Source organism: Penicillium antarcticum (assembly GCF_028974205.1).
Source record: "Penicillium antarcticum strain IBT 31339 chromosome Unknown utg000009l_segment0_segment0, whole genome shotgun sequence".
Lineage (NCBI taxonomy): Eukaryota > Fungi > Ascomycota > Eurotiomycetes > Eurotiales > Aspergillaceae > Penicillium > Penicillium antarcticum.
In genome coordinates this window covers 5,318,626-5,338,690 of record NW_026695307.1, presented here as the reverse complement: position 1 = coordinate 5,338,690, position 20,065 = coordinate 5,318,626, and the positions used below count along the sequence as shown (strand labels likewise).

Genomic DNA, 20,065 nt, shown 5'->3' with positions numbered 1-20,065 from the left:
GGCATCGATCTCGAAAAGGGCAGATTCCGAGAGAGAGAAAAGTCCACAAAAATGAGGCTTAACTCACCCGTTTAGCCATCTTGCAATCGAAAAAGCTTAGGATGTGACCCACGTCTTAACGGTTTCTCGATCTTAACCGCTTCAACCTCACCATGCCCGACGCAAAGACCAAAATCCGCCCCCAGCAATCCTGTCTAAAATGCCGTGAGCGCAAAGTGAAGGTATTTACTCTCCTCCTTTCTCCCCTTCTTTCGACCATTCGCCCTTCCGATCCGATCGCAGAAGCTCCAACCCAAGCCCAAACACCCCAAGACACTCCAAAGCAAGCCAAACAAACACCAATCTAACCCATTCACCCCAATAAAACAGTGCGACCGCTCCATCCCCTGCAAAGCCTGCATAGCCCGCGGCATCGAAGCCGAATGCACGTACCTCACAACAGCCGAAGACCGCGCCCACATCAACCAAGCTGAGATAATTGACCGACTCCGCCGTGAAGTCGCCCAGTTGCGCGGGCGCCTGAATCAACCGCCGCGAGATCCGAGCAAGAGTCCCAGCCTGGGCAGTCGAATGAGTCCGGGCTCCGATCGCGATCGGGAGCGGGATGAGCGGAGACAATACACGCCGGGGCCAGGGTTCGGCTCTGGGGCGGGAGCTGGCCCTGCGCATGGATATTTGAATCAATACCAGTCTCAGTCTCAGCAAGGGATTGTGGGATATGGAGCTGCGTACGGTTCGCGTGATGCGCAGGGGTTTCTTACTGGACATGGACATGATCCTGGGGAGGGGAGTTGGCGCGGGTCATCGCCTTCTTCTACCATGACTAGCTCGGCGACTGTTATGAGTCCTGAGAGTACAGGGAGTGAGAATGGATCAGGGTTAGGTTCAGGTTCTGTCTCTGGGTCAGGATCTGGCTCTGGGTTTCCTCTTGCGACAGGGTATGTGCCGCAGGTTGCTGATATGGATGGATCGGGTGTCTCTGGTGATGTTGTCCTTGGACGTGAGTGTCTTCTATTTCTCTGTTGCCAGGAGAGATTTTGTGCAGTTGAACTGACGCGTTTGCAGGTTCAATAGAAGACCAGATGATGTCGGGCTACTATGCAGGCAGTCTTGGAGCTTCCTTTTCTCCGGGCGATATGTCCGGAGTCCCAGTGATGGGTGTACCACCAAGCGGGCTACCTCCGAAAGATGGGATTGCGAGTTTACATGCGCCAATATATGGAGCCGATGGGATGGAGTATATGATGACCGAGGCGGGTAAAGCTCTCCCGTACTATCCTGACCAGAGCGTCAACTATCCCATACCATCGGCACAATATGGAGAAGCAATTCCTCATTGGGGAGATGGATATAGCCAACAAGGCCAATTCCAACAAATATATCCGCGTCAAACACCGTCTCATTCTTCTATCAACACATTTGCCAAGACCTCGCACATCAACATCGCCACCAATCCAAACACCTATACAGATGCACCACCCTTTCCAGTCCCAACACCGACGCCTGCGGTAGCTGCCGATCCTTCCATTCTTGCCAATCCCACTTCCCAGCACATCACCTCCCCAGCTATCATGGATCAAATCCCCAACTCCTGGAAAGGACAGGGAAAGCAGGAGCTCTTGGAGACGTTGCTGGAGACGATCGGTAGCTGCGACGAACAGAGCGTCGCTCAGGTTGTACAGGTCGTCCGAACGAGCGCATCACCCGAAGAGGCTGTTTCTGGGATCTGTCGCGTTCTTGGAATTGGGAGTGGGCAGTAACGTGAAATGGTGTAATGAGATACGGATCTGGGATTTTGGATCTCATGCATCGGTCTCTCGAGTCTGCTGTGCGGATTGAAACGGGATCAAAGTAGAATGTGTTTGGTCAGGCCTCCGCAACGGAAGCCCCTTTATATCCCTGTGTTGCTGGTCGATACAGGGAGCTATGGAATTGGATCTGTCTGGGACGTTCCACCATATCACCTCAGACCTCGTCTCATGTCTGTCATGCGTCATGCCTCACGCCTCACGCCTCACGCTTCACGCATCACGCATCACGATCTTGTTCAACAGGAACGAAACAAGAATTCTAGCGTATAGAAACATCTATACAATAATCATCAAGGGTCATCATTCATGATTAGATGCAAGTCGAAGATAGGGGCATCGTAGTCGTTATTTTCATCGCAACAAGTCGCAACATTCACGGCCTATCGGACCCATCGTTATTCTCGACAGGCCGTTGCCCGTATACGTAGTGGAAATTTATATAGAGATGATGCGCGGGGCTCACCACCTCAGCTCGCACCTTATCCATGAGCTCCTGCGCTTCCTGGTACGTAAACCCAAGGTAGCGAGTAAACAGAGCAAGAGAATAAGGCTCAAGGCCTTCAAGGACAGTAACTCTGCCCACACGACCGATGTCCTTTAAGCGGCGGTTCTTGGCCCATCCACCGACAGGGCACTATATATCCAAGTTAGCAAGGGCCTCTCCCATCTCCCCTATCTACGTAACTCACCTTATAGATATCATCAGTAACATTATCAAACCCAGCATCAATCATCCACTGCCTAACAGACTTGGCAACATTAACAGGCCGCCCATGCTTAACACTACCCTGTACCAGCAACGACATCCAATACTTGAAATTCTTCGCCTCCTCGTGCGTCCCGTCATCAGACCTGACCCAACACTCAAACTCCTGGACCTCAAACCACCCACCGGGCTTCAGCGAACCCCACCCCTGCCTCAAAAACCTCGGCCAATCCCCAATTCCCCCACCCATACTGCGCGCATGGACATAATCGAATTTCTCAGCCGGCCCAAAAGCCCACTCACTCTCAGCATCATCAATAAAAAACCTCACATTGGGCGGCGCCCAGTTCGGCTGGATGGGCGATAAATCAGTCCCTATTATCTCCGTTGTCGGGTATGCCTCTGCCATTTCGAGAGCCCACACGCCTGTGCCCGTGCCGATGTCCAAGACGCGCTGTGGGGTGGTGGTGTTATTGGGGCCAGTTATTGGGGCACGGTGCAGATCGCCGCCTGTGAGGAGTTTGAAGAGGTGGTGCATTAGGGCCAGGCGGTCTTGTTCTTCTTCATCATTTGGGATTGGGTATTGGCCTGGTCGGTAGGCGTGGTAGCGACGGCCATTTTCGTAGCTATAGTCGCGGACTGAGGAGGCGAAAGAGAGATTTGAGCTTAGGAGGGAGTTTGTGTCAAAAAGGGAGTCGTCGTCGCTTGTCTGTGGGTTAATTTAGTGGTTGTGTGGTGAATGTGTGGATTTGGATGGGGATGTGGATGTGTGAATGTGGATGGGTTGGGTTTGCGGTGAGGGGGTTGTGAGGGTCCACTTGACTTACGTCGACTTGGATGCGTTCGTCCGGATTGGGTTGTGACATTCTGGGATGAGAGGAGGGAGGGGAGGGGGGAGGGAGAGAGAAAGAGAGAGAGAGAGAGAGACAGAGAGAGAATGTAGTCAAGTCAAGTACGTGAAGCTCAAATCCCGAGAGAAAGGAACCCGGGAGGATTTCCCAAAGGAACCTTGACCCCGCAGTGATCCGAGGGAGTGGTACGGGTTTTATTATTTTACTATTTCATATTCGGTACGGAGTAGTAGTCCATTATATTCTTCTGGATATTTCATATCATACGATGCACTATACTATATTACACCCAAACCTTGAATTTACTGGCCTTGTCCGCTTCCGCTTTTTAAGCCAACCGCCTGTGAATAGACACATCGGTTCCATTGTATGCAAGGGAACCGCACTAGGAATCAGAAAGAAAGGGAAAAGCAAAGAAAGTGACAAAATACGGAAAACAACAAGTTTAAAACAAAGAAAAAAGAAAAACAGAAAAAGGAAAAGAAAGTCGACCCAGCTTCTCGGGACTCCACACGGGACGGGTAAGCCCTGGTCTGTTCCTACTGGGCCGGTAGGCGTCTAGATTTGGGATTATTCAAGGTTTCTTTGTTCAACTTGGCGTTACCGATGCTTTGGGTATTCGAGTTTGAGCTTCCATTTTTGTCTGTGTGCTTATTGTTTGCCACTTTTTACGCATACTAAGCAAATGTCAAAACTCTGACCGCTCTATCGTAACCAAATCTATCATTTCTTGTTGTGCCTCGTAACGTTACAGAGGCGGTACATAAAATCATGACTTCAAACAACACATTATCTGGCGTTTTTTGATAAGATCGGATTTATCAAAGTATAAAATCACATCTTATGTTACCACTTTGATCTCATCCGTTTATGGCATTGCACTTGACTGACGAGCAAACGTCCGGGCTGTGAAGAGATATTGCTTAGGGGTTTGCAAGAATGTTTCAAGGATATCTGTTGAAGCGAGAGCTTATGAAATAACTGTTTCAGATATAATGCTGCTCTCCATCGAGATTATCAAGAAAGTTCGATAGTCCACACATCTCCCAACCGATCGTTCGATTCTCCTAGCCCACCATGGACCACAACAGTATTTGCACCGACAATATCGGCATCAAACCAGCCCCGTGCGAGAGGAAGTTGATCTCCACCAACAATCTCCTCCCACATCTTGCTCTCTATATCAAATGCCCACATGTCGCTTAACATCTTCCCCGCTCCCTGATGGCCCAATGAACTAGGGTCATGCTCACCGAACATGGTGACCAAGAATGACCGACCTCCCAAACGAACTGACAGTAGACAGCTTACACTTCGCGGTGATGGGCCTGCCTTTCCATCAGGGGAATAAACGTGCGATGCCCAAGAGTTCGTTTCAGGGGAGTAAATATCCAAGTTTCCTCCCTGTTCAGTATTCCCATCAAACCCATTCATCCGGTACAACTTGCCCTCTGCAAAGGCAATCGAAGTACCTCCACGTGGGGGATCAAATGCCGGGGCAAGTTCTGTCCATTTTCTCCTGGAGAGACTAAAAGCCCATAGGTCTGACAATCTTCCTTTTTCAGGGCATCCAGCATGAAGGTAGAGTGTGCCTTTTCCGTCACTAGCCATGCAGTGATAGCTGCGAGCGGTTGGGGCCACACTGGGGTCTGATGGCGAAATGCACGACCAGTTTCCTGTAGCAGGGTCAAATTCCCAGATTGCGCCCTGCTCTTCAATGGGTGCCATTGCGATACCGCCTCGGCCGGAGAATATATAGATCTTGCCGTTTTGTGTACAAGCTGCAGTCCCAACACGTGGGGAGGGTGACTGAGATGTTGTAGGTTTGGAACTAATGGCATTGCCTAAATTTTGTTAACAGGTTTAGTTTCGTGTTCAGATCGGAAAATTCCCACGATGGTCAACTCGTAACTTACTGCCTAATGACACAGCGTGGACATCATTGTCTCGAGGCTCCCGCGGTCGCAGCTCGCCACCAAAGATGTGTACTTGATCACCAACAACTGAAACAATTTGGGAGGAGCGACGGAGGATTTCATTCTCCAAAAGCTTGTGGCATTTGGCGACGATGGGCATTGTGAGAGTAAGAACTCAGGTTTCCGTGGAGGGAGTAGAGTGAGTAGAGTGAGTAATATGGTACAGAAAAGGTGCCAGGGGAGATAAATTTATAACTACGATTGGCCTGACTCGGGCCAACAGTTGTATCAACATGATCGTCCGGAGCTTGTGGTTTCGGAGGTTTCGGAGGTTCCGGACCGGCCATAATGTGAATACTGACCCATCGTAACCTCCGCAGCCTCCGGAAATCAAGACCACCGTTTGCCATGCCTCCGAAACACGCATTCATTCCAAAAAAAGCGTGCGATATCTGTTATGCAAAGAAGGTAAGCTATTTTGTTCAATCTTACCGAACTTTTGACCTTACTGACCCTCTTTTCTCCGATTTAGACTACGTGCTCTCTCCCTAACCCAGAAGGTCCCTGCGAGCGATGCGCTCATCGTAGTCTTGAGTGTACTTTCAATCGGGAAAAGCCATCAAAGAAACGCAAGACTAGGTATGTAGCTTCTTCTTTGTCCACTCTATAGTATAAATCCTCCTCTAACTCATTGTCTGTCGGACCTTCTTCTTTCAGCAAGGCCTCAAGTGATGTACAGATTCTATCTCAGCGCATCAAGCAGCTTGAGAATGCCCTGGTCCGAGCTGGGCCGAGAAAGAGGTCGACTCCAGACTTGGCCAATCCCGAAGAACCACAGATAACTGCTTCCTCGCAAGTCAAGTCCCGGGGCATTTCGACCTCACCCAGTGGCAGGGAACGATTTGCCCTATCTGACAGCTCCCCGTCCTCCTTGGTCTTCACACCACCAGCTATCAACACATATCACTATGCCACTGCAGATCATGACGCTGGTATCAATGTATCTGCAAATCAATTGGGACCAAACTGGTTTTTCAATGGCATGGCCATTTTCTCTGAAGAAGGCCGTCAGTGGCTTTCAAGAAGAACCGATCAGGATATAAAATGGGCTGAATTTTGTATCCCCGTGGACTTTTCCTCCTTTTCAGCCTTTCCTCAGGAATGCGATTTGCCTGACCAAGATGCAACACGAGAAACAATGAGTGTCTTCTTTCGGTCTTCATTCAAACTTACTTTCCCAGTTCTTGACGAAGTTTTATTTGAGACAAGTATGCAAGCTGCATACAAGCCCGTGAATCCTCATCTAATATCGCCCACACAAGCCGCAGCTAGGGCGTGTGTTTTGGGGGCTCTCTCGATTGCGACTCGTTTGAACGCCACAAAACAGAGCAACTATTCTATAGATGCTGATTTGTGCTCGTCCAAGGCAGACTCCCTTCTAACGCATTTGTATGGGGATATCAGCTTGGATACTCTCCAGGCAATACTCTTATTGGTAAGCCCCGATTATGCTGACATTCCTTCTCCCTCTCTTTGATACTCAGGCTCAATTGATGAATTAGCAAATTCAACGTACATTCAGTGGAAAGTGGCAAGGTGCTTCTTTCCTGAATTCCATGGCATGTCGCATTGTTTGTTCTTTGAGGGGGCACATCTACAAGCCGCCAACCCTCTGCGAAATTTCTCATTCCGAACGCGAATCCCATCAAACCCGAACACTATTCTGGCTGTGCTATATGCTCGACAAAGACATTGCGCTTCGCACTGGAAACCCTCCTCTCCTCACCGAGGATTATTGTGACCTCACCGCACCCGTTAACTCTTTGCATTATTACACCTACTTGCCAGCGCTGGATGATTTCTTCGAAATGACTAATAAGACCCATGAGATTATCACCCCTCATCTACCTGGAGATACTCGCCTTAGCCATTTGAAGGAGAAAGTGTGTCGGAACCTCTTTTCCGCTCAAGCCTTGAAAGATAACGATGACCAGCTCCTTCTCCATATCAGGAAGCTAGACGATGAAATCGAACGCTGGCGACTGTCCGTTCCTACCGGTTTTCGTCCCGCACTTTTTGTTTCTCAAAACTCCTTGTCGAATTCACCTGAAGAGGGCATCCCACATGTCATTCGACGCATGTCTTTACAATTGGATTATCACCACCTGATGACTGTCGTCCACACGACAGTAAGAAAATGCACACCAGACGCTGCTGATGAAACCGAGGATCTTCATGCCGTAGTTCATTCGAGCTTCGATCTATCCCTCGTGGCGAGCCGGTCAACGCTCGCGTGTCTGAAAGCCCTCGTTGGCACCATTGCAGAACAAGCATTCCGGTAAGCATTGTTTCCCCGACTCTGTTGTCTTATTCCCTCCCTTTTGCTTGGCTGTGGGGGAAAAAATATACTGAGCCTTACCACGCAGATTCTTTACATCTTATTTCACTACCGCCGCTATGTCACTATTTCTTGACATAGTCATCCACCCGTTTAATCCACAAGCACAGCTTGACTTGGAACTTCTCATGTCAGCTGCTAATACAATGCGGTCCCTAGCTACGTGCAAATTGACGCAGAGTGAGGTCGCTCGTGTACAGGAAGAAAGCAAATTTGTGCTGAGGCTGGTGTGGCTTGGAACTTGTGCGATGACCACGGCAGACAGAGCGAAAAAGACTGGGTCTTTTTAGTCGAATGGAGGTTTGACCTCTTATAAGCAGAAACAATGGTTGAGCGACTATACAATTCTATCCGAGCCTGCCTTTGCAAAAGCTCGAAAGCCCGGCCCTGGCCAGTCAACAGACGAGTTTCTTCAATATAAGGAATGTTTCCCAAGGTTGTTACTGTACCGGCGATTTCGACCGCCGGAAATTTTGGTATTTTTCAAGCCCCATATTTAGCGGGTCTAACATCATATGTGAACAAAGTACGGCCGGTACAGAGTAAAAGACGATTAAAATTAACTAAGTAGACCCTTTCAGGACGACCTGTAAAACATGATTTCTTTTCATCCTTCGTTTTGTATTTCTCTCTGTTAGTTTCGTGCTTGCTGGAATCTTTCACAGCCACTCTTTGAATGCTTGCCCTCTCGAGTCTCTAATGTACATTTGGTTGTCTTAAAAAGCAATCAACTAGTCCTCCAGATCGCATCACCCTAGCAATGCCAGAAATAACAGGTGAGCAAACGGGTACGGACGTTTTTACTCCTCTCATAGATCGCGGAGAAGATGAGATCCCTGCACAAGAGCTAGGAAGACATTCCCAGGATCATATCTCAGCAAGTATTACTCGCCGTCTGTACATTTCACATTTTCTGTCGACATGGAATTCCCGCGTGTTCGAATTCGGAGCCGTTCTCTATTTGGCCGCTATCTACCCAAGCACTCTATTACCTATGTCTGTATATGCGCTCTCGCGTGGTCTAGCGGCAATTCTATTCGCACCGGCTGTGGGCTATTACATCGACACTGGGAACCGGTTACGGGTTGTTCAAGTCTCAATTGGTACGTCATCTCTGCTTTAATTTGATTTGATAAAGCGGGTTGTTTGCTTACTTAGTATACTTTAGTCTTGCAACGCTGCGCTGTCGCAGCATCATGTGTGATATTCTACTTGCTGATTATTCGACTGAATCTTTCCAAAGAGGCTAATCAATGTTTGTTGGCCACCTTGGCATTTCTCGCGTGCATCGAAAAAGTATGTTCGGTTATGAATATGGTCTCGGTGGAAAAGGATTGGGTAAAATGCATGTCGCTCTCCACAGTAATGCACAGCTAATTAGCTACTGATAGGTTGTGATAGTCGCCGGGAGAGACCACGAAAGTCTGAAAAGTGTGTGTTATAAGACTTGTCCAAATATGAGCGCATGCTAATTCTGTTTCGATTCAGCTATGAACGCCCAGATGAGACGAATCGATCTTATCTGCAAATTGATTGGGCCTCTCTTCATTGCGTTCATTGATAGCTCATCGCCGAAGACTGCTATTTGCGTCAACTTCGGAATGAGTGCTAGTTCAGTTGTTATTGAATATGCATCGATCGCCCAGGTACGGCTTCACAACTATTGATGGCCTTCATTGGATGGCTAACTACTTGCACGCATTATGCTTATGTACTCAACAGGTCTATCGAAGAGTGCACAGATTACAGGACCCAAAGCCCTTGTCTACAAGTGAGGCTTTGGCCGTGCAAAGTAAAGCATCTACTATTTGGAGTAGTTGCTGCACCCTGGCACAAAAGTCCTTAGCAGACTTCAGCTCTTACTTTCACCATCGCATGTTCCTCCCATCCTTCGCAGGGGCTTTGCTTTATCTGACGGTGTTATCATTTTCGGGACAAATGGTCACTTGGCTCCTGGCCGCAGGTTATGACTCAACTCAAATTTCTGCTGCGAGAGCCTGGTCCGTAATATTCGAGGTGCTCGCCACGTGGGTTGCGCCCTCAATTATGGGAAAGATCGGACCTATCCGTGCCGGTATTTGGCTAGTAAATTGGCAGATTCTTTGCTTAATATGCGGGGCAGTGATCTTTTGGAAATCGAGAAATCCCCTCGCCTCAGCCTCTGGTCTTGTGGGTGGTACAATTCTCAGTCGCATGGGATTGAGAGGGTTTGATCTGTGCGTGCAGATCATTGTACAAGAGGTTAGTAGATAATTGCACTTTTCTTTTGGCTTTACTGCGCTCAATGGGACGTTGAAGCTACACTGGTGGCTGACAAGTACTTCACAACAGGATGTCGAAGCTTCAAGCCGAGGGTCCTTTTCCTCGACTGAAGCTGCATGGCAAACATTTTTTGAGGTTTGCTCGTACATTCTTACGATGATTTTCTCTAAGCCTGATCAATTCAAATGGCCCGCTGTTGCCAGTGTGATTGCAGTGTGCATTGCTGGCTGCCTCTACGCCATCTTTGTTCGAATACAACGGGGACACTTGGTGCATCTAGCATAGATAAAATACATGCTATAAGTTCGTACTTTATAATTTAACCTCACATGTTCACTGCTCGTCTTACTATCGCACATTTTAAGATTGAATTATATGCTGTATATCGCAATCCAGCTAAAGCACAAATTTATCAAATTCCCTGATAAAATCTCCCCAGAAACTGTCTCAGGATGGCGGCCCGTCTACACATGCCAGGCGGGCGGCCCGCCACGCTCAGACTCCCGCTCCCCACATAGTCCGGAGCCCTAAGTAACCCCGTCTCCTCCGCTCGTGACCGGGAACTTTGTAAACTTGACACATGAAGGCAGCCGACGTTCCACGCCCATTTCAATCATTTTAGATTGATCGCCATGACCATATCCAATCTAGACTTTTCCGAGCATGTGGACCGCCTAGCGCGGAAAACTCAGTGTAAGGCCAGCCCGAACGAAGTCCGACAAATATCGGGACATTATGAATGAAAGTACTCAAGCTTAACTTCAGCTAACTTATGTTAGCACTCAGTCAAAGCAAAGACCCCAGCAGCCGCATCCTTATCGGTGTTGTCTGACGCTGCGGCTGCTACGCATCGTGTCTCTAGTACAGACTTTCTGGACGGGGATGAGATTTTGGAATATCGATTGCCTCTGCAGAAGCCGTTACTGGACTGTTAGAGAAGGTGTACAGGTCTTTAAGAAAGATGTAATCAATGGTCTTAGGCGCGTATTCGTGAAATTTACATCTTTGACAATGGTAAAAGGCATTTTGGTCTTCACGATACTTTATATTGACTTCATGTTTCTCTAGGCTAACGTTGGAATAAGGTTTCAGCAGTATTGTTTAGTAGTATGTTCAGGCCATGTTGTCCTGGACACAACCCGATACACCCTGGGTAGGATTTCTATCATAATTCAATATACAAGACGGACTGAAAATTTACCCTAGTTGGGGGGCCATCGCCAAGATGTGCGTGTGCCCGACCAAATCAGAGCCATCCCAAATAGGCCTCATGCTTGCCCCGACGCAGTGGTATATTTGTCTTTAACGGTTCGAGAAATACGCATTTATGCACATTAATATACTTTCCACTGTACTGTAACGTTGGCGAGGATGTGATGAACTATTTTCATTTGTCAAAACACTGTCGAAGCCAGCACACTGCAGCGAACATAAACGTGGCAGGCTGGAAGAACACGCCTTGGAAGTATCCTTGCGCCACCCCTGCATGCAGAACCAGAACCAATTGCCCGGGTTTATTCCAAACTACGCGTAGGTACAAGGAACAGGGTCCCAGGTATAGACAGCTACATGTACAGCAAAAAGAAAGTACTAAGTCACAATTACAGGAAAAACAAAAACCAGCCCGTGGAACACCCCGGTTGAAATGTATGCTACACAAGCTCATGTACATGCACTCGTATATTTTAAACCCATTCATGCATCCATCATTAACATCCAAAATCCAGCCCGACAAACCCAGTGTAGTCAGACCGGGACGAGACCCTCGACAGGTCTGACAGATCACAGACCCTGCAGCTTAACCTGCTCATCGGGTGTCAAAGCAGAATAGACTTCTTGGAATCCGGGCTGCGTAGAAGCCTGTCTGAAGAACTCGACCAGGAAACCCTGCGTCTCATCATCGCGCTTCCGCACACCGAATACACTCTCGGAACCACCCTCGCCGAAGCTCATCAGCTGCTGCTTTGTAACGCCGAGACCGAGATCAAGGGTGTGGCCAGGCATATCCTCCCAGTCGTCATCACCATCATCACTGTCCGCGTCGTCGAGGGCAGCGGCAGTCGCGGCGTCGATTTCCTTGTTGCCGGATGCAGCGGCGAGTTCTTCAACGAGGACTTTGATGATTTTCAATGGCGCCGGAACCGTTGTGTACCGGTCGGGGTTATTGCGAGCTTGCGAGCGGGTCTTGATGCGGCCCGTGTCTTGGATGATAAGGTCGCCCTTCACGGGGACTTCGGCGACTCGTGGATCGGCGAGCTCGTACAACCGTGCGAGGGCGAATGTGTTTTGCTTGATCTCGTCGTAACCAGCGAAGTTGACAGAGTTCTCGAGCCATTTGCTGAGCACGACTGCAAGGCCGCTCTGGCCGTCCAGGTTGACTTGTGCAAGGAAGTCGACGACTTCGCGGGCACTGATGAGGGTCAAACGGGCAAAAACGAGGATAAGGCTCTGAATGAATTGAGCCTTCTGGGCTGAGGCCAGTCGCTGGGCCACAGCTTGCAGAAGCTGGGGTAGGTAGGGACCGAGACGTTCTGAGCCGGCTTTTTCGACGAGCTCTGCAGCCAGCTGGCCAACCTCTGTCGCGGCATTGTCGTCAACGGCCGGGCCGAGGAGTCTGTCGATGATGACCAGCACGACCTCAAGCGCTTCTTTGCCGGATTGAGGGTCACGCCAGGCAACGAACTGGGTAAAGTCGTGGGAAAGCATGTGACGCACGGCCTCAGTGGCAGGTCGGATCAACTCAGCCTCATCCGATTCCAGCAACAGGCGGTTCACCTTTGGCATCACAGTTTCGATGAAACCAGCAGGCATTGGCTCGAGACTGCGCTCGGCCAAGGCGCGGAGGAGATCTGCGGCAAAGACCGTCAATGAGTTCTCCTCTGTCAGATTTCCGACGTCAATGGCACCCATCAATGATGGGAGAACCTTTTCGCAGAGACGCATGTATGCATCTGGACCGTGCTCGGTAATCTGGTCTACGATATCTTCAAAGGCTTCGGTGACCGTCATGGTCAATTGGAAGTTGTCAGCGCCGCTGCTGGCGATGCTGAATAGAACATCAATGGCAACAGAAGAAAGGACCACGGAAGGTTCGGCCATGATAGTATCCCGAAGAGTCTCCGCCAAGGTGACCTTGAGATCGTCAGCGTCAGTCTGCTCACGAAGATCATGGGCCGAAATGAACTCTGAAATTGCCGAGATGACTGAGGCCTGGAATGGGCGTGCCAGGTTTGAGGGCAGGGAGGGCATGAGATCTTGTAGCACACGGATACAAGCCACCTTGACCACCTCCGCGGGGTCCTCTGCAATTGCTTTGAGAGTCGCCTCGAGATATGAGGATGTAGTCTGGTGGAAAGCCTCGCCGGCAACCTTGGATAAAGCACCGGCTACGAGGTAGCCCCGAGCACGCAAAAGCTCCTGCTCCTGTTGGATGGCATATTGAACAAATTTAGTGAACCTGCTTGCCAGCTCTGGGGAGATTGTTTGGTCAACTTCACTGAAGTCGCGGAGCATGCTGTTCAAAATGTAAAGAGCAGCTTCGCGGGGTTTCCATGAAACAGTGTTATCAGCGAAAAGTGTGTCCATGTAGCCAAGGAGACCCTCAGCTGCGATATTCTTCAGCCATTCACCAGTCTTGATGACGAGGTCACCACTGCTGGTACGAGGAGTGCAGTTAGCCGTAAGAGATGTTTCTTCGGAAAGGAAGAGGTTGACATCAATTTCCCACAGACCCTCTTCCTCCGTAGTGATTTGTGCATAGGAGCTGGCAAGCTTCATAATCTCTGGGAGCCAGCTAGAGGTACTGGCAGTAGCGCCGGCATTCTGCAGTTGCTGTTGAAGCTCTGCCTTGACAGGCGGAGCTTTCAACAACGCTTGAATAAGGTCGAGCTCTTCAAGTATCAAGAAGTCAAGCGAATGAGGCAGACCATCTCCATCTTCTAGTCTGCCCTGTCGCTCGTCCTCGATGTAAAAATTTTGATAAACAGACAAAGCATTGGTGAGCTCGGCCCAGACAGTCGAAAAGAATAGTGTGCTCTGAGCTGTCAAAAGAGCAGGGAAAACCATACGAATTTTCATAAGTGTCTGTAATATAAGAAGTTAGTCGAGCCCAAGACAGAGGCTATGGATAAGCTTCAAGCGGATATTCAATGACACTTCCGGTAGCTCCGAAAGGGCCCTTGAATGTGGGTGTAAATAAAGCTTCGAATAGGGATTCTTCATACCTTGACGACCTGTATCTTCAATCCAACGACACCCCTCCACTGCGTTGCAATATCCCCTTGTTTATGAGCTTCCTCTTCACTAGGAGGTTGTGGCAGGGGTGCTTTCAAAGTGCCATCGAGGAATGGTGACCATCCACTGAGAACCTCATCCATAAATTGTTTAATGGCGTTCTTGTGTTGTTCCAGGACCATCTCTAGGGTATCAAAACAAGAGCGGAAGACTGCGACAGCCAAAGCGCGCAGCACTGGCCGTCTAGCTTCAGAAGTAGCCACGGCGAAAAGGGAGGAAACAAGGTCACGAGCCACATTGAAGAACTGCTCCTCACTGAATCCGGTATCCACAAGGTCCAGGAGAACCTTCAATGCGCCGTGCAACTGACCATCGGTACTGGAAGAGTCGTTGATAATCTGGAGGAGCGAGGGCAAGAGCTCCGGCCAGTCGTCCGGGAAGTCGGCACTGGCAATCTTGCTAACAGCATAACTGGCAGAGTTCTTCACCTTGCGCTCAGAAATATCCGAAGTGGCGATGGCTAGTAAGGACTGACGAACGTGTACTTTGTTGGCATCGTTGACGAGGATCTGACCCTTGAACTCGTCGAGGATTGGGGACCAACCGGCGGCGATGAAGGTGCGCAGGATAGATAGGGCGGACTGGCGGAGGTGGACTGGGACCGAATCGTGTGATGCGATTGCTGTGAGCGAGGTTGGGAAGGCTTCATGACCATAGAGCTGCTCCAGTTGGGACTCTGCGGCTTTTCTGCTGCCGGCCTTTGGCGACTGGGTGTCTGCCAAGAGCGACAGGAGTTGTTGCTCCATGGTGGCAATGTGGTGTATTAAATTGGAATTAGAGGTAGAAGGAAGATTGGCTCGAGGCCAATGGGTCCAAAGTATAATGAGGTTTCTGGTGTTTTGCGCGTCTCAGATAAGGAGACGCGGAGGAGGGGCAGTACAAAGGCGGTCGGCGGCCGATATACAGCGGTGGCCACAATATCAGCCCCTCTAGTTTGTTTCAACTATACTCTGTTTGCAATGTTTTTGTGCGTAGACAGACAAAAAATAGTATTGTCCTAACAAAGAACCGAATAGACACAGTTGAATTGATCAATGCAAATAGGAGGTCAATTACTGAGCAATGCGGCGATAACAATGTACGTAGTAGTGGCTGCAGTTCGTTGATTTTGTTCTACTCAGTGTTTAAAAATACATCAAGTCTGATCAAATAAAAGCGACCAAATGTCAGGAGAAGAGAGTTTCGTACGTTTACCTTGAATAGAAACAAATAGTTTGTCAAATGATTCCAGAAGACCCAAAAATCAATAGCATCTGCAAATTCGGTCAAGGTCCAAATTTAATGGAAAATGGACTTGCTTCGGTAGTCCACGGTTACATTTACAATGATTTGCCGTTTCAAGTAGGCCTAATATCTATTACTTCGGTCTCTTTAGCCTTATCTCCAAATGTCCGTTTAGTAGACTCATCATACGTAGGAACACATTTGGGGAACGAACACATCCATAGAATTAGACACGCCCGATTCGTCTTGGAAGCGGGAGATCACTCCGATCTGCATTAGCCAAGCGGTCATCTTTAGGAAGAAAGCAAGATTCCGGACGGTGTGGAAATGAGCTCTAGACAGGGGGTTGACTCCGCCACAGGTATAGGTTCTTTTGCTCCTTGCTCGGAGAGGTTAGGATGTGTCAGACAGGGATTGTGGGAAAGTCGGGACATGACTTAATTTAGACTACAGACTCATCCCTCCTCTACCCAATGGCGTCCTCCGGGGCTTCGAGCATGGAAATTCCCGATAGTCTAATCCAACTCAAGGGTTTCCTTCGGGGCTCGGGGATTCAAGTGGACATGGCCCGTTGACAGACCCGACCACCTTTTACCATTTAGAGATTTCCGTCATACAAAAATTTGCCTGCATGGGTCTCCCGAACTGGCTCGAGCTTTAAGATGCAAGCTCTGATCCCTCTGATCAGTCCTATTGGGTGATCTTTCGGAAAAGAAGGGAGTTCCACTGGTTGGGAAGAGAGAGTACGGAGTACACAGTGCAGACAGAGTTACGGAAATAATATTACCCTGAGGAAATGCCGGGTAACAAGGGAAGGGCATCATACTTCACATCGTACTTTGTGCGGAACATGACCCCCTCTTGAGAGAATACGGTAAAGGCCTGTCGATCACATATAGAAACAGATGGAAGGGATTGATAATCTGTAAGATGCCATATTTCCTATAGCCATACGGAGGGTAGGATTGCCGGGCAATGTACCCTTCTCTACCGCCACTGCCGTCAGTGTTGGAAGATCATCGGTAGGAGGCGTATTATGCAGTACGCCATGATACCGGTGCCTTATGCACTTTGTCGAGTACACCGATATTGTCTAATATCAATCAAGTATACTGTATATACTCCAGGTACCTGAGCACACAAAGATAAGCTATTAATTTCTGCTCGGCTGTACCCCCGTTGGTTCTTTCATTGGTTCCATGTATCCATGTATCCATGTATCCGATATCCTTTTTTTTCTCGCTTGGCGATCCTTTTAGCAGTGGGGAACAAAAAACTGTGTGCCTTTCTCCATACATGACCCTGGAGGATTTCACACAAATGTGAATAGAGAAATAGGCATGCCAACAAGAAAGATGTAAATATAATATTGACATACAATCTCAACTACATAAACAGAGCTATATAACAACTTGTGCACTTGTGGATTCTGCAAAACCCATGACGCAACCACGTGACGGGAACCGTGACCTTTTGCCAACCTACCTTAGTCCGCCTTTCTTCTGCTTTTCCCCTCGATGAGAGTGAGTGAGGTACATCGTCAATCAACCAGTCGATTCATCTCCATTACCTCCTAGTGTTTTTTCTTTTCGTACTGCCTGGGAGCCTTGTTCGATTTTCCCCTTTCAGGGTTTCCCTCTCTCGCCAAAAACTCCCCCTCCTTTCGCTTTCCCCTCCTCCCCTCCACCCCCCCGAGGGAATCCTTAAATTCTAAAAAAAAGTGATCACTTTGCATTTGGGATCGTCGCTCCGGGAAATTCCATCGTTCCAGCCCTCATGCTTTGAGGTTTGCTTATACTTGTCGTTTTGTCCACCCAAGCGTACGTTTCGGTTCTCCCCCCCCTCCAGCCCACATCCTTTTTCCTTCTCCCCCACACTCCGTTTACTCCCTTCTTCTTACCTGGTTGAGGCCTACTTGATTGTCGCTGGACTCATCCTGATCTCCTCAGCCTCTTTCTCTCGATCACCGTGTGTCGCTGGCCGGAGTATTGGGGAATCCCGAAAAAGTGCTTTGGCTTGACCTGAAGAAGCAACACAAAAACAAACATAACTGGTGTTGACCAATGGATTAGAAAGGCAGAGCGATGATTAGCTTCAGGGTGGAACATTCAGATTCTTTGAGACTCCGACAAGAACACCCTCCCCGTGGAAACGATACCCGATCGTTCGACGGCAATGCCGATTGCCAGTGAGAGCAGTAGTACCACCACCATGACCACTTTCTCCGCCCCGGTCCCCGCTACCAAATCGCTGCCCACCAACCAGTCGGCGCTAGCGGCCTCCTTCACCAACTTCCTTACCGTTTCCGTTCATCAAATACTATTTCTGCGCTCCGTCTATCCGCGCGCGACCTTCCTTCCCGTCCGGGCATACAACTACCCCGTTCGGCAATCTCGTCACCCGAAAGTCTGTGACTATATCAACGATGCATCGATCGCAGTCGGAACGGAGATTTTAAAAGGCACAATCACCGCAGTCAGTATCATCATTTCATCTCTTCGCACAAATCAGCCCCTCGAACGATATGCCTTTGATCTGTCGGGCTTCCCGCGTGCCCCCGCGGGAGAGGTGAACACCACATTTGAAGACAGAGATGAAGATTCATCCAAGCCAGGTGCCCCTGTCTCGGACCGGGGCCCCGCACCAACGTCGGTCGACCTCGAAGCACAATTCCGGGCTTGTCTAGCGAGACTCGCCTCCGCCTGTGCCCGACTGACCCCATTGCCCCGCGATGATGAGTTTAGCTTCACCGTCTGCATCGAAGTGCGCGAAGACGCACTACCACCCGCGGGGACCACCAAGGAAGAACAGACTTGGATTGTGGCGGAACCAGGCAAGGTGCACCTACGATCGTGCACAGCACCATTTTCCGTATCGAAATTGCGGAACGGCGAGCCCCAGCAGCCGCCCCCCAGGGTCTCGAATGGCCGTGCCAAAACAGTACCGGTACGACGCGTCGAAGCAGGAGAGCTTCGGTTGGAGTTGTGGGTAGAAGAGGCACGGCAGAAGTTTAACGAACCGGTGGACTCGGAGCAGCCACCTTGAACTTGAGATGATATTGTTTCAGGCCTTGGGGGGAATTTGTGTTCTGCTTTTATCTCTTTCTTTATCCTCTTTCATCTCTACTTCCTCCCTTTTTTTTATCTCCTGTCCACACCCAATTTCTGTCTCATTCTTGATTTAGCGTGACCAATGATCGAACATACATGATGGACGAAGGAAATTCTGGAACTGCCGTCCGCAAGAAGTGGCGCAAATACATAAAATGGGGAGCGGACGATTTTTGGGACTCGCATGGCATTTACTTACATAGATCAGGTTCATATCTTTCCTTTTTTTTATGTGCTTCATTCCCAAGTGATTATTTATCTCCCCCCCTGCTCTTCCCCCATCCTCACTTTCATGACGCTCCTTCTCCATCCTTCTTTACCTTTTTACCCACCTGCTCTTTTATATCTTCTCGTTTACTCCATTTGCATCTTTTTGTGTGCTTGATCCCTTGGGTTCTCTCTCCTCGCTGATCTTTTTACTGCGGTCCGGCCTCTATTTTTCATACCATCTCCCATTTTTCTGTTGTATTTCATTCGTCTCCTTTGTTGAAAGCTCCAACTACATGATTCTCTTTTCTAGCCAATTCAACTATCTAGCAACTAGTTCCCCAATGTCGTCTTATCTTTCATGCGTTTCAAGCCTGTTCCATATGCTGATGAGCACAGTGAATCCCACGAAAAGAAACGAACTTGAGATTCAGGTGCTTATGCCGTAATGCTACATTCCATGCTCTCTTCGTTCATCTGTTTTCTCTCTTCTTTTATTTACATTGACTTGTCCTATCTACGATTGCTTCTATCCTCCTAATACTCTGGACCAAGCTGATGAAAAATAGCCTTTGGGGGTTGACCGTGTAAGTAGCTAGCCAGTCCGAAATCTAGCATAAGTTAATTCAAATGTTTGAAAGAGATCGGTGGACTCTACTGCATACTTGCTTCGATTTCCTCGGGAAACACTCGGGAAACAACATGGTGGATAAAGATATACCACCTACTATAAACACTAGCTACGAGCTTCCTCGCATTAACTCTTAATTGTGCTATTTTTGGCTTGAACTAAGCGGATGTGTCGGCCTCTGGTCTATAAAAAGGTGTTTAGGCTACCGTATGGTGCTTCATAGGGAGTGACCCCTGATATCTACACTATCGAAGGAGACGCGTGTAGACCGACATCGGGTGCCCGATGACATCATATACTAAAATAGTGAAGCACAAGCACATGTAGCCACTTCATAATCACAGATGTGTTTTATATGAATATATGAAAGTTTTGAAGCTTGATGAACCAATTTACCCCTCGAGATCTCTCTGTCGCCTCCTAGTAATATCTCTGAGGCCTGGGTTCAGAGAGTATTCAATACTTTGATGCTAGCAAAGTATGGGCTGTAAGAGCAGATAATTACCGGTAACCATGAATGGCCTTGGGATAAGAGACTCATTCATATTTCAGATTCCATCTTTGAAATTGATGCCATCATGGCCCAGCTTGTCGCTAGGTTTGTGTTGATACTGGACTATGAATTCAGCCACTCAGCTTCGTTAAAATTAAGTTTC

General features: G+C 48.8%; 6 protein-coding genes across 6 annotated transcripts; 3 read left to right on the top strand and 3 right to left on the bottom strand.

Moving 5' to 3' along the window:
• Positions 1 to 152: 152 nt before the first annotated feature.
• On the top strand, positions 153 to 1,760 carry N7508_010362 (Zn(II)2Cys6 transcription factor domain-containing protein; the record flags this gene model as incomplete). Its single annotated transcript, XM_058468422.1, has 3 exons — positions 153 to 221; positions 370 to 1,000; positions 1,066 to 1,760. 3 exons carry the CDS (start codon positions 153 to 155, stop codon positions 1,758 to 1,760), a joined length of 1,395 nt encoding a protein of 464 aa, XP_058316268.1.
• A 424-nt stretch (positions 1,761 to 2,184) lies between these two features.
• On the bottom strand, positions 2,185 to 3,383 carry N7508_010361 (class I SAM-dependent methyltransferase; the record flags this gene model as incomplete). The annotated part of the gene is made up of 3 exons (XM_058468421.1): positions 2,185 to 2,445; positions 2,501 to 3,226; positions 3,345 to 3,383. 3 exons carry the CDS (start codon positions 3,381 to 3,383, stop codon positions 2,185 to 2,187), a joined length of 1,026 nt encoding a protein of 341 aa, XP_058316267.1.
• Positions 3,384 to 4,385: 1,002 nt separating this feature from the next.
• Positions 4,386 to 5,444, bottom strand: N7508_010360 (Kelch repeat protein; the record flags this gene model as incomplete). The annotated part of the gene is made up of 2 exons (XM_058468420.1): positions 4,386 to 5,212; positions 5,285 to 5,444. The coding sequence occupies 2 exons, from the start codon at positions 5,442 to 5,444 to the stop codon at positions 4,386 to 4,388; spliced, it is 987 nt and encodes a 328-aa protein (XP_058316266.1).
• Positions 5,445 to 5,692: 248 nt separating this feature from the next.
• Positions 5,693 to 7,972, top strand: N7508_010359 (Zn(II)2Cys6 transcription factor; the record flags this gene model as incomplete). Its single annotated transcript, XM_058468419.1, has 5 exons — positions 5,693 to 5,752; positions 5,817 to 5,923; positions 6,002 to 6,779; positions 6,847 to 7,622; positions 7,711 to 7,972. 5 exons carry the CDS (start codon positions 5,693 to 5,695, stop codon positions 7,970 to 7,972), a joined length of 1,983 nt encoding a protein of 660 aa, XP_058316265.1.
• A 3,754-nt stretch (positions 7,973 to 11,726) lies between these two features.
• N7508_010358 (uncharacterized protein) lies at positions 11,727 to 14,983 on the bottom strand (the record flags this gene model as incomplete). The annotated part of the gene is made up of 2 exons (XM_058468418.1): positions 11,727 to 14,027; positions 14,168 to 14,983. 2 exons carry the CDS (start codon positions 14,981 to 14,983, stop codon positions 11,727 to 11,729), a joined length of 3,117 nt encoding a protein of 1,038 aa, XP_058316264.1.
• Positions 14,984 to 17,636: 2,653 nt separating this feature from the next.
• Positions 17,637 to 18,506, top strand: N7508_010357 (putative mitotic spindle checkpoint protein (Mad2B); the record flags this gene model as incomplete). The annotated part of the gene is made up of 1 exon (XM_058468417.1): positions 17,637 to 18,506. The coding sequence occupies one exon, from the start codon at positions 17,637 to 17,639 to the stop codon at positions 18,504 to 18,506; it is 870 nt and encodes a 289-aa protein (XP_058316263.1).
• Between the last annotated feature and the right edge of the window lie 1,559 nt (positions 18,507 to 20,065).